Raw genomic sequence first — 15,871 nt, 5'->3', positions numbered from 1 at the left:
TCAAGTAGTGTCAGGGAAGAAGATTTTTGAAAGAAATAACATTAAAAATAGGAAAAAAAACATTGAAAAAGGGCAATAACTCTGACATGGCTCAACAGATTAAAATGAAAATTTGACCAGAGATAGATCTAATCATGCTGAACACTTTCATCCAATGTCAGAATTTGGCTAAAGGCTTTGGAGATATATGCAAAAAATTTCTGTCGGACACCAATAATCTACTTTTAGTAACAGTGGCCATGTTTTTCTTGGATCAAAATTCACAACATCAGTTCTATGCAGGATACCCCAAGAAACGTAAGTTGGTCAAGCAGTGTCAGAGGAAAAGAGTTTTAAAAATTGTTAGATCACATGGCCTTGGACAGATGGGCTAAAAAGCAAGCTCCTAAAGAGCTAACGTATTGCTTGAGTCCCATTACTCCTTAAAGTTTAAAAGTTTATTTTTGGATTAAGGCTTATCTGTCAGATGGTTGGCAGTTTTTTTTTAATAATTCTGTTACTTTTTTACAATAGAACCAATGGCAACTTTTTGTACATTTTCATAGAACCCTATTGTTATTTTTCTATCAATATTGTACCATAAAGTTGCTGCTTTACCAGCAATTCCCAAGTTTTTTTTCTGCAGCAGCCAGAGTTTAAATTCACATTTTCTTTTCATTCCACTGCTGAGTAAAATAATATTTTTTTGCTAAAATTTGGATTAGTTTTATTATTTTTAAAAGAGTCCAAGCTCCCTTGCTAACAAAACAACTGACGCCAAGAGTAATGAACAGACCTGTATGCTAATTTTTCACAGATTAGTCATGTCATCACAGACTAAGATATGGTAAAGTAGGATAGTTAATTGTAATACATGTACTACTTATGACATTATTCACTGATTCTTTAACAAAGCTTTAGTTTAACTTATGGTGTAGATAAAGTTCAAAGGTTAATTAATGATATGAACAAGTAATGTTGTGATGACACAGATGTGATAAAGACACATACTGTTATGAAAGTTCATGTTTCTTTCAAAATGATGCATAACTCATGTGCATAGAAAGTAAAAAGTAAATTGTTATTTTGAGTGTACAAAAATAGTAATAGTAGGTTTACTTGCAACGTTAAAGTCTATCACACTAAGAAAAACATGATATACCTTATCTTATGGCAGTTGTAAAATTCTTGAGTTTTTAATGCCAACATTTATTGAGTTTATTTTGGGTGAATGCTTTGTGGTGCACTAAGTACTATTGCCAGAGCAAATATTTTGGTGTTTCAGACAAATCACCAAAATTTGCCCAATAGCAAAAATAGCAACGGGCAAAAATTACCCCCTCTATGGTAGATAGCATGTATTGTATACCTGATCACACATTTTGCACTGGTATGTTTTTCCCGGTTTGTTGACATTATTTGGTTTGACTGGCTGCGGGACCACTAGTGGAGCACTTGTTGGAGTAGATGGACTACTCAGACTACCAGAGTTGCTACGGAAACTGCCTGTACTTCCTGTGCTGCCATGACGTAACACGCCTGGTGGTTCATGATTTGTCATGTCTGCGTTGATATTACCTAAAAATAGAAGACATAGATTCTTGAAAAGGATGATTATTTACATATATCAGGTTGCTAATTGTTGTTATTATAAAACTTTTAAATGGCAGTTGTCCACAGGTCTTTGAGATGGTAGGCAATAAGACCACTGGCATTGTGTATGTCACCATACATTGTTTAAGTAAAATACCAAATGCAATGGTGTTGTCCAATTATCTACTGTGATTTCTTTACTGACATTTAATACTAAGTGTGTTTTAAGTTTGTGTGCTACAAAGTCAATAAAACAGTCCCAAGTGCACTTTTGTTGAATTTTAAAAAATGTACTTCAGTCCATACTTCTATTACAGTTCAAAGGCAGGAATTTTTATAAGTACTTGTTTCTGTTAAAATCAGCCATTAAGTGAAACATGGTGCCACCACCTTATTAAAGTAATCAGATTTGACAGGTCTTTATGGTAATCAATGTGTGGGGAGAAATGTACTCAATCAAAACAAGATATATTCTAACATTTTTTTAATGAAAGAATTAAGGCAAAACAAATAATATGAGTTTCCTGCTACCCTACCTATCTTAGGTTTTTTGTGCTTACCCTACATATTTTAAAGCCAGTTTGGCTCAAGCACTTTAAAGTCTAGATTGTTTACCCATCACTCAATGTAAAATAATTTCCCTACCTACCTACCCAATTTTTTTCTTGCTGGTTGCAGGAAACAAGACTATTATTTTTTTGGCCTAACCTGGTAGTAATTATCAGTTGCTTTGTAGGATAGAGACACAGCTTGGAGAAAATACTTGTTTCTGGTCCCTTTTAGACCCTAAATCAAAAACAATTTACCCAAGTCATTTTCCCAACCCCAAATATAGTCTATCACCAAAACTCCAATTGTGACAACAATGCCATACCATAATATGACCACAATTTTTTTGCAGTTGTATAACTAAATGGTCAGAGTTTTTGGCATGCATGTTTTGCTAGTTTTGCCAATTTTTTACCAAGTTACACTTAAGTAACTTGTTTAGTATATTCACACCAAAACCAAATTGGATGAAAATGCACATCAAGATGGTACACAGGCATTAATTATCATAAACATCAGACACCATGAAAAACGTACAATGCAATTTAAATTTAACAGGTATAGTACCAGACAGACAGACTGCAATTAGTTGCACAAAGAATAAATAAATACAGTACTAACAGTAACACAAATAAGCTCTGTAGGACATATGCTTTACCACTGCTATTGCCTGAACCAAGTTAGGACAATTACTGTGGTTTAACCCTGATATTGCCTGAACCAAGTTAGGACAATTACTGTGGTTTTACTCTGATATTGCCTGAACCAAGTTAGGACAATTACTGTGGTTTTACTCTGATATTGCCATTTATTATACAGACTGTCCTTTTGTGTAGAATTTGTTGGTTTGATACAATTGCTATTTCTCTTCATTTTCTTAAGGATACTGGAAGCTTACTTATTTCTCAAGTCATAGTTTTCATATGTTATATCAGACCATTGAATTCATAGGTGTTATTTTTTTAAGATTAATGGAAAATAAAATTAAATTGTATGAGAAAAACTTTTGCCAAGTAATATTTTTAAGCAGTTTTGTCTGCCATGCAACAAAGGCAAAAAAAGTACATTGAAAAAAGATGTAAGTTTTTACTAGAATTACAGGATCTATAATGAGTGAAAGTTGAATACAATGTATTACACAATATCAACTCAAGCTATTTAATTTCAACACAATAAGAAATGACTTTTGCCACAGTAATATTTTGGGAATTTATTTTGGTGTTTCTGACAGATTGCCAACATAGCATTCCATTAGTAATATGCTTTGATTATTCCTTTTGGTGTGACATTACTTTTATTAAGAATTTTTTTTAAATATTTTTTGGCTGTGGTGGGATAAAGCTACAGCCCCTGGTTAATTCTCCTGTGAGCTATCATGTAAAATATTGAAAATAACAAGCATTCTGACAGTATTGCTGATGCAATACAGTGCCCCCTTTCGGCCTTTGAACTCATTGCCTTTTTGAGATTTTTTTTATATATGTGAACTAACAATGGATGGTGTTATTTTTTAACAATCAAGAGAAAATAACTCTTGAACAGCAAAAGCAAATTCCATCAAAATCAAACCTGAGCTTCATTTTACAGTAGATAATAACATTTTTGCATTACAGAAAGCTGCATAAAGACATTCTCTTTCTATCACCTGGAAAGTTGAAAAAAACTTCGTTATTATGAATTAAAGGGCAAATAACTCTAGAATGACAGCAGCAATTTGCATAAAAATGATGAAACAAAGTTTTATGTAATTTTCTATGTCAAAGGGCCATAAGTTCCATATAAACCATTTTGCCACAATAATATTTAAATTTAATTTGTAACTTGTCATGATAAGACTAGCTAACAAATATGAAATTAACTGGATGAGGCATTACAAAGAAAAGTCTGGAAAACATAAAATTTTATGAAATTTGCTATGTCCAAGGGACACAACTTCTGTAAAAATCATTCAACCGCAATATCATTCGAACTTAAGTTGTAACTTGTTATGATAAGACTATATCCCAAATATGAAATCAATTGGATGAGGCATTACAAAAAAAAAGTCCGGAAATCATAACATTTCATTAAATTTTCCATGTCCAAGGGCCATAACTTCTGTAAAAATCATTCAATCGTAACATCATTCGAACTTAACTTGTAACTTGTCATGATAAGACTATATACCAAATATGAAATCAATTGGATTAGGCATTACAAAAAAAGTCCGGAAAACCAAGTGTGACTGATGGACTGACGGACTGACAGATTGGCGGACGGACAGAGTGCAAACCTAAGTTCCCTTCGGCATTTGCTGAAAGGGGATAATAACCCAGAGTTATTTTCATACCATAATAAATTCAACATGAAGTTGCACACATTGTCATGTAGGTAGTTGATATTAGATGGTAACCGATATTGTTTGCAAGTCCTATTTATGTATTGCCACGTACCAAATTTCAAATTGATCCTTCTGTTGACAGCAGTGATAGTAGCAAGAAAAAAAATAGATGGACAGATCAACAGACTGGATGATTTCAATATACCACCCATTTATTAATTGGAGATTTAATATTAAGTCAGAAAAAAACAGAGTAAAATTGAAGAGAAGAAAATAGCATTTTTTCAATAAAAATGGCCAATAACAATTTCAAAAGCAACCAAGAAATTGTAATAATCAAGGATTTAGGGCAACAACAATTACAGTATAATGCCATTATACAACCATTTGTTTTTTTGTGGTCGTACAAAAACCAAAACTTCACTTAATATGGATGGAGCATCAGAGAAGTCCTATATATGTAGAATCATGTGAGACCAGAACTATGAATAACTAAAAAACATTCTGACGGAAGAGACAAAATTTATCAACATGGAAGTAGACAACTGCACAAGTGCAGAGGCACTGTTTTGTCTAAAATACGACATTGGGCTCCATCTGTCGAATGCATGGCCTAAAATCATATTAATAGTTTTAATCAACATGTAAAATCCAACAAATGTTGAATGAATTAATATTATATCTGTGGAGAAATTTCATCTCACTTGCAAACAAAAAGCTAATTGGTTGCCTTCCTATAAAATTTTCATTCACCAAACATTTTCTTTCTGATTGGGATTCTCTGAGATATATTAAAATCATTTTACTTTACTTTGACAAGATACAATGAATGCTTAAGTTTATATATTAACAACTGAGCAGTTTCGTCAAGCCATCACATATGCTTTCTGAGATAATTGATAAATAAAAAGAGCAGACAGACAGACAGACAAATAGAACAAATAAAGTGCAACATGTGATCAATTATTTTGTTCATTATATTAATAAACATATAATGGCAAATGAACAAAAACATGACAAATGAGAAAAAAAACCATCAATTTAGTTAGTATTATATGGAGTCTATCAACTGTAAAAAGGGCATATGTGTGGTTCACCACATAAAACATATTGTACGATAAGAAACTGTCACAGATTGTCTTCCCCTAGAGAAAGAAATCAAGTACAGAATTCTTTTCATAAGCAAGCATATAAGGCTATTTTTTTCACCTATATATATTTCACTTAATAAATATGAAAACAAATTTTTTCTGAAGTTTAGATACAATAAAATTCTTGCAAGGCACAGCTTGATATAACAACAGAGGTCAAAACCCTGAATCCATGGGGCAAGTATAGGATACAAGAGTGCAATTATTCACAATGCAATTTCCGTATGGGGGTCCTCACTTCCACTTAAATCTAAAAATAGATCTGGGTGAAATTTCTCTAATTTAATGCAATGTTACTAAAATACACCCATATAGCTTTTAAATTTTGGAATAGAAACCACCATGTCATGTGGCGTTTCTGCCCGTAAATTAAGCTTCAAAAAGGGGGATACTTTTCAAACATCATTTTTTCAGTAGCCACTCTAAGCCTTAAGTGCTCCATAAAATACACATATATGTGCTGCTAGCTTTCAAATTCAATACTTTTGGTTCCTTACTGTTCATACAATTTTTTCATGAAAATATCTTTTTTATTATCCACCAATCGTCAACGTTTCTGTATTTTCCACTAGGCTGCATGTTGGGGTAAAGATCTGGCTGAATACCAAGGAGACATAATTGCGCTATTGTAACCTATAAAGGCTAGAAACCACTAATTCCACTTCACATAAGTCACAACATTCAGTGGGTTCTCTGGACTTTACCTTAACTTTAAACTTCAGATGACTATAAATCAGCATGATTCTACATTTGTCAGCTCACAATTCTCAGAATGGCATGTGGGTTTAGCAAACTTGCAGTGCAGTACTGGTCACCGGAATTGAAGGGTCTATAAAGAGCATGGGAAATCCCAGTATTTTCACAAGATAGAGGTATATTTTAGAAATCATTATGGAGATTAGGCTTTACGGCACAAGAAGAAAAATGTACTTATAAAATGTACAGAAATGTTTTTCCTTTCAGAAATACTTTTAATTTTTGAAATAAAATGAGAACTTTTTTCACACTGCTACGAGGAACTGGAGGTAATTTCTGCAAAGGACTATTTTTGTGTACGTTACAACATCAATCCCAGTCTTACTTCGACAGTATAGCATCTTGTGGTACAAATTCATAAAGATCTATTCACTTACATTCAAGTTTTTGTCAGAGCACAAAATTCCTAGGGATGACTATACTGTGTCTTATCCCTAATGCTGGTTTTACAGTTCCAAAGCTAAATTTATGGTTTTTCTAATGCAAGTGTTGGTAAATTTATGGTCATTTCCTGGGAAAATAAGTAGGTAGTCTAAGTAAATTGTTCTAATATGATTTTTTGATAATATACATAGCAATATGCGCATTCGGTGCTACAAAGATCAAACTTAAAGCAGTTACTTATATTCAGATATATAAATGTGCCATTTTCTCTATCATTCATGAAAAGCAAAAGTAAACAAAGCAAACTTTGTATCATTGTTAGCATTTTTTACATCAAAACTGTCTGCTGTGACCCTAAAATGCATATCAGGCACTCCTTTGGTCATCTTTAGTCAAATTTCACATAAATGTTTCCAATTTCTGAAAAACACAATTTAATAGTGGGTTTGACTGTTTTGCATTGGAATCTAGGTATAATAGACAAATTTGATTTGTTTACATTTGATTTTCATGAATGATTGAGAAAACAATTCTCTTATACTTCTGAATACAACACCAGCTTTTAGCTTGAACATTGAAGCACCGAATGCTCATATTGCTATATACATGTATATTAAAGACATTGTCAATCATATCAGAGCATTTTCCTTATACTACCCAATTATTTTAAAATGACCCTTAATAAAAAAACGCCAGTGTTAGAAAAAAATGTAAATCCAGTGTTTGAACTCTAAAACTTGTGTAAGAGGTCAGACACAGTGGACTACAACATCATGATACCAAAACATGATTGCTGTTTTATTAGGGCTTTAAAAAAATATACACATGGGATTTGTTTCTTGCATAATTTCAAGGGGGAAAAAGACCACCAATTGACAAAAATGCACTAATTATGATTAATGTACCACGTTTAACCCATTCCATATGTAGATGGTTGTTATGTCTTACTAAGGAATAGGCAATAATAGACACCATTCCATGGGTTGACAGTGGTCATGCTTTCTCAAGAGGAGGAAATAATAGTCACTGTCCCATGGATTAACAGTCTTGATGTCTTCCTCAGGTAGAGGCAATAATAGACACCATTCCATGGGTTGACAGTGGTCATGCTTTCTCAAGAGGAGGAAATAATAGTCACTGTCCCATGGATTAACAGTCTTGATGTCTTCCTCAGGTAGAGGCAATAATAGACACCATTCCATGGGTTGACAGTGGTCATGCTTTCTCAAGAGGAGGAAATAATAGTCACTGTCCCATGGATTAACAGTCTTGATGTCTTCCTCAGGTAGAGGCAATAATAGACACCATTCCATGGGTTGACAGTGGTCATGCTTTCTCAAGAGGAGGAAATAATAGTCACTGTCCCATGGATTAACAGTCTTGATGTCTTCCTCAGGTAGAGGCAATAATAGACACCATTCCATGGGTTGACAGTGGTCATGCTTTCTCAAGAGGAGGAAATAATAGTCACTGTCCCATGGATTAACAGTCTTGATGTCTTCCTCAGGTAGAGGCAATAATAGACACCATTCCATGGGTTGACAGTGGTCATGCTTTCTCAAGAGGAGGAAATAATAGTCACTGTCCCATGGATTAACAGTCTTGATGTCTTCCTCAGGTAGAGGCAATAATAGACACCATTCAATGGGTTGACAGCCGTGATGCTATATCAGAAGGTGATAATAGATAACTTCCCATGGATTGACAGTCACTAAGTTTCCCTCAAGTGGAGGCAATAATAGACAACATCCAATGGGCTGACAGTCATGATGCTATATCAAGAAAAGGCAATAATATATACCTTCCAATGGGTTGGCAGTCGTCAAGTTTTCCTCAAATGGAGGCAATAATAGACATCATCCCATGGGCTGACAGTCCTGATATTTTTTCTCCTGCATACATTTTAGATTGAAAGACACCATCCCATCTTCATGTCTTTCTCAGGATGAGGCAATTTTTATATACTTTCTTTTGAACATTAAGTCCTCAAACCTAATAAACATTTTAATTATTGCCACTAACAGTTACAGATAATTTTTGTATTTGTGTTATGTATATATATAAAAAAAAAAAAACAATACCACTCAAGGACAGTTTTCAATACAGATCAGAACTTGTAGTAACTAAATGCTCTTGTTGACCCAGAAACTACAATACCCATAAACATATAATTCATATTTCTACCTCATTTAAATCCCATTCAGCATTTACAGAGTTGGATAGAATTTTCAAAGATCAATTGGAATACATATAGAAAAGAGATTACTTAAAAGAAGTGTTTAACTGGAATTTTTCCAGATCAAACACATGTTAAGAATTACATTAAAAATTAAGAGATTGTATGCTATATTTGTGTAATATCAACTAATATGCAATTCAATATTTTACTTAATAATTCATGTACAATTAAATGAGATTTTTTGATACAGGCTATATCTAAAATTTCTTTTGTTCTTCAATACATGCTTTCATTTCAAATTCATTATTTTATTCTTTCAAAGTCATAAAGCTGAAAAGGTTGTGTAATACTTCTCTTTTTTTCTTCATTTTATTTGCTTTGTCCTAAGTGAAAACCTTTGTAACTATTTGATTACAATTTCCATATCAATGAATAAAAAATACAAATAGGGCAATAAGCTACATCTAACTGGAAATTATTGAAGTAATTAAAAGTTTTGTGTTTTCTCCAGTTACTAAGAGAAATGAAAACAAGTACTATATTTCAAAAAGATAGCCGACACAGTAAAATTTTGTTCTATTAACTTCTAAGTTTCTACATTTCTTTAAAAAAAAATAACACATTGCACACAATTTCAAATTTCAACGCCACTACGTTTTCAGTATTTGGCCAATCGGGAAACAGAATGGTGATCAGGTGATTTGCATTTCCATAGAAGAGCGTTTATAGGTCAAAGGGTAAAAAGCGAAACTATACCGACTGTGTTGGAAAGAAAAGAGAAAAAAAAAGATACCGACTTTAATCAACATTTCTATACATAGCTGCAGATTAATCACATATTGCTTAAGTACTGTTACAGACTACAAGAAAAAATAAAATATACATTTTTAATCCAAACTGCAAAATTTTAGCTCCCAAATATTACCTGTTACATGTTTCTACTTAATCAAAGTCTACTGTACAGTTAGTACAATGGGATATAACCTTTAAAGCGTTTCATCCTTTTCTAAAGATGTGAAAATTACTATCTAAAAAATAATTATTCTACAAAATCAGCAAAATTGAGCGGAAATGAAAAAAAATCTGATATGGTCACATTAGCTTTAAAATGAGATCTAAAGTTTGAATGATGATCAAGAAACTTGGTACGCTTACCCTACCGGTGCACATGGTCCATGCTCCCAGTTTTTAGTGGAGTCCGTGTTGCTCATTGCTTTTGTTATTTTGAATGTATGATTGTAGTTACTTTATGTTCTTTGTTGTGTATGTCTGTTTTCCATGTCTGGTCTTTGTCCCTGGATCACATTCTTTTGATTACCGTTCTAACCTTTGTTCCCTTGATTACTCTTTCATAAAACAAACTAATCAGAAAAGAACCTAAAAGTGTGGATACAAAGAACAAATATTATAAAATGTATCCTAACATCCCACTGGATGAGATGTATTGTATTAATAACTGGAGCATATTTACTTTGTTCTCATCAATGCTGGAAATTTGAACTGCTTTATTTGTAAATTCTGGAAGTGTATGTATATAAAGTCACTGGTCAATTGTACTAATACAATAGATAAAAATGGTAATAGAGAAATCAATAAGAGAAAAAGAAGGAAAAAGATAGAAACAAAGATAGAAAAAACATATGAGTAAACATGACGGTTGCAACTCCTGCTTCCTATTGTCCATCCCTTACGTTGGTCAATTCAAATGACCTTAACTGACAAAGAATTATCAGACATTAACTTAGAGAGACCAGTACACTAAAAACATACAACTTACCAAGTCTCATACAAACACTCTTTAATAACTATTTTAAAGCCTTAATTAATTTGAAACCCTGATTACGATTAACATGAAGAATCAATTTAATTTTTATGGTATTTAGTGATATCTTTAAGCAACAGTTTCACATTTTTTTTCTTTTTCTTTCACTAAGACAGCAACAGGAAACCCCCAATGACATAGCATCCCAAACAATCTGGTCTTTTACTACAAGAATGAAGAACAAAGGATCTATCAAGAAACATATACAAAAGCTGGTGTCATTTATTTTTAATTGTCCAACATCTTAGCAAATTTGTCTTTGATCATAAAGAATAAAGGAAAAATCAGTTGAGAAATTTTAAATATTAGATAATTTTTTTAGAAATGTAATCTTCACAAGAATCACACACAAAACGTTCCAATCTCTTAAAATCATTTGAAATATTATAAATCACTTTCAAAAATTAATTTCATGACATATTTCACTAAAATTTTGCATGATTACATAATAATAATGTTTTAATGTTTCCCAAAATGGGTATAAAACACATCATTTTTTTTTGTTACAGAAGAAATCTTCTCTCTTTAATTCATAACTCTCCCATGCTTTAGAAATCTTCCCTAAGACACTAAAGAGTCATTAAATTAACATTAGGTTTTGAAAAGGCACTATATAATGGAACACATTGAAGAACCCAGTAATTTCCAAAAATTCTATTTATAGATTCTGCTTAGAAAGATTACAGTGAATCTATACTGTAATACAGAATATAAGATTACTCATAAATGTCATAATACTTTAAAATATTCTAAACTGGAGAGTATACTGAATTTCCATGGTAGCTAATAGATTCCTGGAAATTTGGAACAAAAAAATATTAATGGATATTCTAGGACTTGAGCTGTGACTGGCAGTTTTTCAGGGTAAAAAAAAACAAAAAAAAAAACATACGAGTAACTACTCTGTGGAAACATAATCAACTTATGTGAATTCTTAATTCTTAATTCTTAAATACAAGCCTTAGTGAAATAAAAGACAATTTATAAGTGACAAAATTTATTAAAAGAAAAAGTTGACTGTGCATTGGCTCTCACATAACAGATTTCTGCAATGGCTAATACTTTTTTTTATTTTTAATGCAGACAATAGTAGCTTTTAGCCAAATTGGCATGGATTATTCTATTTCCAAAATTAATTTGAAGTGAACAAGTCAATCATTAAAGCCATAATTGCACAAAGAAAGAATAAGAACAGTTATATAGGTACAGTTTATCTGAAATAATTGTTATTTCCTTATTACTGTTACAAATACGATATATAATTATTGCATTATGGAACTTTTGAAATTCCTGAAGCAGGATTTTATCACAGATCTATTTAAAATAAAAAACACCATTAAAAACGATTTGCTTAAATATATTTTTCTAAATACAGAAAGGTATCAATTACAACCATTTGGCACAGTGTACATGGTTACAGGGTATGATTAAGTCATGTACTGATTCAATAAGAACCACTAGGCACAGTGTACCAGGTTACAAGGTATGATTAAGTCCTGTACTGATTCAATTAGAACCACTTGGCACAGTGTACACGGTTACAAGGTATGATTAATTCCTGTACTGATTCAATCAGAACCACTTGGCACAGTGTACACAGTTACAAAGTATGATTAAGTCCTGTACTGATTCAATTAGAACCACTTGGCAATCAATTACATTGATGTTCTCTCAAATATGGTCAAATATCTTACTAGGTTAGACGAAAGTGATTGTGATAAACTAATTTTCCATACATGTGAAACAACAGTTGGTGGTCAGGTATTTATTTTTTGCTCTATCAATTGAGTTTCGATAGGAATGAATAGCTTAGTGTTACAAACAAATCATTAACATTGTTAATAGAAAATTTCAAATGTTTGCATTATTCAAAAATAGATTTGTCAAAGAAAAGTACTTGAGCCTTATCAAGAAATTTGATATAAGATGATGTTATACATCCTTTAGAATCAGTTCTCATTCATTTGAAAAAAGACAGAGGTTATTATAAGAAAAAACAGTTAGATGACAGAAAATGCAAATGCTAATTGCATCGAACATGAAATTCATTTTCTAATTGAATGTAAAAAGTATGAAAATTACTGACAAACATTCTTGAACTTTTTAGACAACTATTGTTCAAATTTCACCTTTCATCACAACAAGATAAATTGATTTGGTTAATGAAAATAAGGAGGTAATCAACCAACTTGCTAACTACTAAAGTATCACAAAAATCTCTGTAACAACCATGTTCCTGTGCAATAATGTCAAAGAAATTTTATTTTCATTTTTATTGCTTCATCTAATTGTATTTTATATGTATGTTAATTATTTGCAATGATATATGTATGTTGTATATGCCAGAAATGGCCCATGATTGGTTTTAATAAATTATTTTATTCTTTTCTAATCCATTTTATACACACATTATAACTGGATGTTCAATATTTTATTGACAAGTCTATTACTGATACATCATTTCTCTCTATTTCTAGCTCTTGGTTTTTTTTCCTGAAAGGAAACCTTCTCTTAAATTAGAAATAACATAATTTCAGAATTTCAAAAATTAGAATTTGAAGACATATCTTTTGTTTTCAGCTGTTAAGAAGTCATTTAAAGCCAACACTCATCTGGAAAACCCTTGGAATTTCAAATCCATAAAACTTAAGTGATATAAAATTCTTCAAGATGAAAAGACCTTAAACAAATTAAAACATACTTGAATCCCGTAACATGTCAAAATAACGAACAACAGGGAATTGGGTTGAAAATCACTTAAAGATTTGATAATGATTAAAGAATATAGGTCAATGATGTTCATGGAAAGGATAATAATTAAACATACTTATACCAATTAATCACATTGTCACATAAACATTACACAAACATTTACGCTGGCAGTTGTTCATCAAGCCTCTTTATTCCTGAAATCTTTTTTTTTTCATCAACTGAACATTACAATTTTCTAACAAGTCAGAAATATTTCTTCAAAAAATGTCCTTGTTAAAAGTACTGTGAATTCTGTAAAGATATTTTCGGATTCTTGTAGGTCGGGGGGGGGGGGGTCAAATTCATGCCACAATGACAAATGACAGTTTAAACATGCCTGGGATTTCTTAAACTTTTCTGTACTGTATTTTCCAAAGAAAAAATTAAAACCATTCAAAATGTAATATATTCATTTATTATTTTATACTTATTCCAATTTCTTTTTTATATCTATATTAATTAGTTCCCACATGAATTTCTAAACACTTGCACAAGTGGTCATCAGCAACTTATGTAATATCTTATAACATATTTTTGAATGATAAAAATGAATACATCTATTTCAGTAACTTAATCCATCATCAAAATTTTTTACAAATACATGTAATATTTTGTAAATTTCACAATTTTCTTCTATTTACAATATTTATACACCTTTCATATAACTCTCTTAGAGAACTTTCTTTTCGTATAATCCAAACCCCTTTCGGTTTTTAAAATTTGTCTGTTTAGACAGGTTTTGGATTTCTAAGGTTCAGCATTCATTTAAATTGATGTAAAGGGACTTTGGAATGTGTCTGGTTTTCTGATTATTCAGGGTTTGGTTTAGACAGGTTTCACTGTACTGAAATACCTGTTGCAAGTTTCTTTTCAAGTCTACTTGAATTAAATATGGCAAGATCTCGGTATATGAAAACAAAACATTAATTATTAAAATTTTGTAGGGTCTGTATGCAAGAAATTAATTTTTTTTTTTAAATTTTGAAATGAAATAAATGTGACACCAAACTCAGACTACAAAAAAAACCAAATCTGCAAAGATTAAACATGTAATAAACCATGTCCATGGACAAGAGCACACTCATATGTGTGTTTTCAGTGGATTCTAAATATAAACTACCAGTATTTCTAACTCTTTGTTTCTCAATCTAGGACAGAAAATAATATCTTTGGTTAATTTCCTATTTTTTTCCCGTGAGACAGTTGGCAGGCTTTTTAATTATTCTTTTTTCAAAATCACAAATAAAAACTTTTGGGTAGGTTATCTGAAGGAGGGTTCGTAGGGTGACTGGAAACATAACAATTATTATTACACCTTAATATTTATACTATTCAATATTTCATTTCTCCAGTTTTTAATAAATATTCATATAAAACAAAGGAAAATATTAAAGATTCAAGGATTACTTACTCAAATTATTAAGAAGAATTAAATTTGTTTGATAAAAGATAAGGATAAGCTCTTTGCTGTGGGAACTAAATACAAAATTATTTCTGTCAGTATTGGTTTGATGCAGTTCGTCTTAACTGGGTTATGGTACTTTTGGAATAACAAACCAAATGCCAGATTACTTAATAAAAATTCAACACCAACACAAATTCAAAATCATGAAGTGAATAAAACTTTATATAAAGACCTCAAACAGGAAAATTTGTTTTTTTATATTACAATTTAAGGGTATTTCTTTCTTACTTCATCAGTATAACCAGGAGTGTGTAACAATCTGGTTACCCCAAGAGCAATTCCAATTTTGTCTTTTGGAAAATCCAAAAAAAGTTAAATACAAATCCAATTGCAACATGCACGAGATAAAACATGCAACATGGTTAATTAACTCTTTTGATGTGAGAGTTATAAAGAGGAATACAGCATTTTCTAAATAATCTGAACAAAACTAAATCATTGGTCAGTTTCAACAGGTTGAGAGAATCCTGCATAAGGCAAGTAACCCTTTAATTGAAATATCTCCAAAAAAAAAAAAAAAATTACCAAAGCATTAAAACCACAGGATAATTCAGAGATATTAGAAACCGAAAACACAGCTTAAACATGAAAACAGGAAACAAAGGCAATCCACCTACCCAGATGACAGAATAAAATACAATTACATATAAGAAAAACACACAAGACTAAAACAAATTATACTCTTATTTCACTATGGTCAATCTTAATTTGAAATGGTAACTTCTAATAATAAATTATGCCGCGCAAGCCCAGTGCACTATTAAAAGCTGCGTCAAAACAATGGCGTTACCACAACACTGTTGAAGTGGTCAACACTCAGTCACCAAAAACTTATGGTTTTGTTGAAGCAAAAACAAAATAATTACACGTTATAGTGCAAATGTTTTTTTTCCAAGCTTAACTCAAACTTTACAAAATTGTT

At 31.5% G+C, this 15,871-nt stretch overlaps 1 protein-coding gene across 8 annotated transcripts in view; it reads right to left on the bottom strand.

Annotated features, from left to right (window-relative positions):
- LOC148601892 (zinc finger protein rotund-like) overlaps positions 1–15,871 on the bottom strand; it is a 115,361-nt gene that overhangs the window by 14,921 nt on the left and 84,569 nt on the right. For 7 of the 8 annotated variants that reach the window (XM_088556618.1, XM_088556619.1, XM_088556624.1 and 4 more), the window contains one exon: positions 1,349–1,557. In XM_088556618.1, the coding sequence (XP_088412744.1) occupies positions 1,349–1,557 (209 nt within the window). Of the gene's footprint in view, positions 1–1,348; positions 1,558–8,533; positions 8,659–15,871 lie in introns of those variants that run through there. The other variant, XM_088556625.1, reaches the window with a different exon arrangement.

The sequence above is a fragment of the Perna viridis genome, chromosome 12 (assembly GCF_037379345.1).
Source record: "Perna viridis isolate PV_CMFRI_1.1 ecotype Kerala chromosome 12, ASM3737934v1, whole genome shotgun sequence".
Taxonomy (NCBI): domain Eukaryota; kingdom Metazoa; phylum Mollusca; class Bivalvia; order Mytilida; family Mytilidae; genus Perna; species Perna viridis.
The sequence above is the reverse complement of the archived record's forward strand: the minus strand, read 5'-3'. Positions and strand labels throughout refer to the sequence as shown.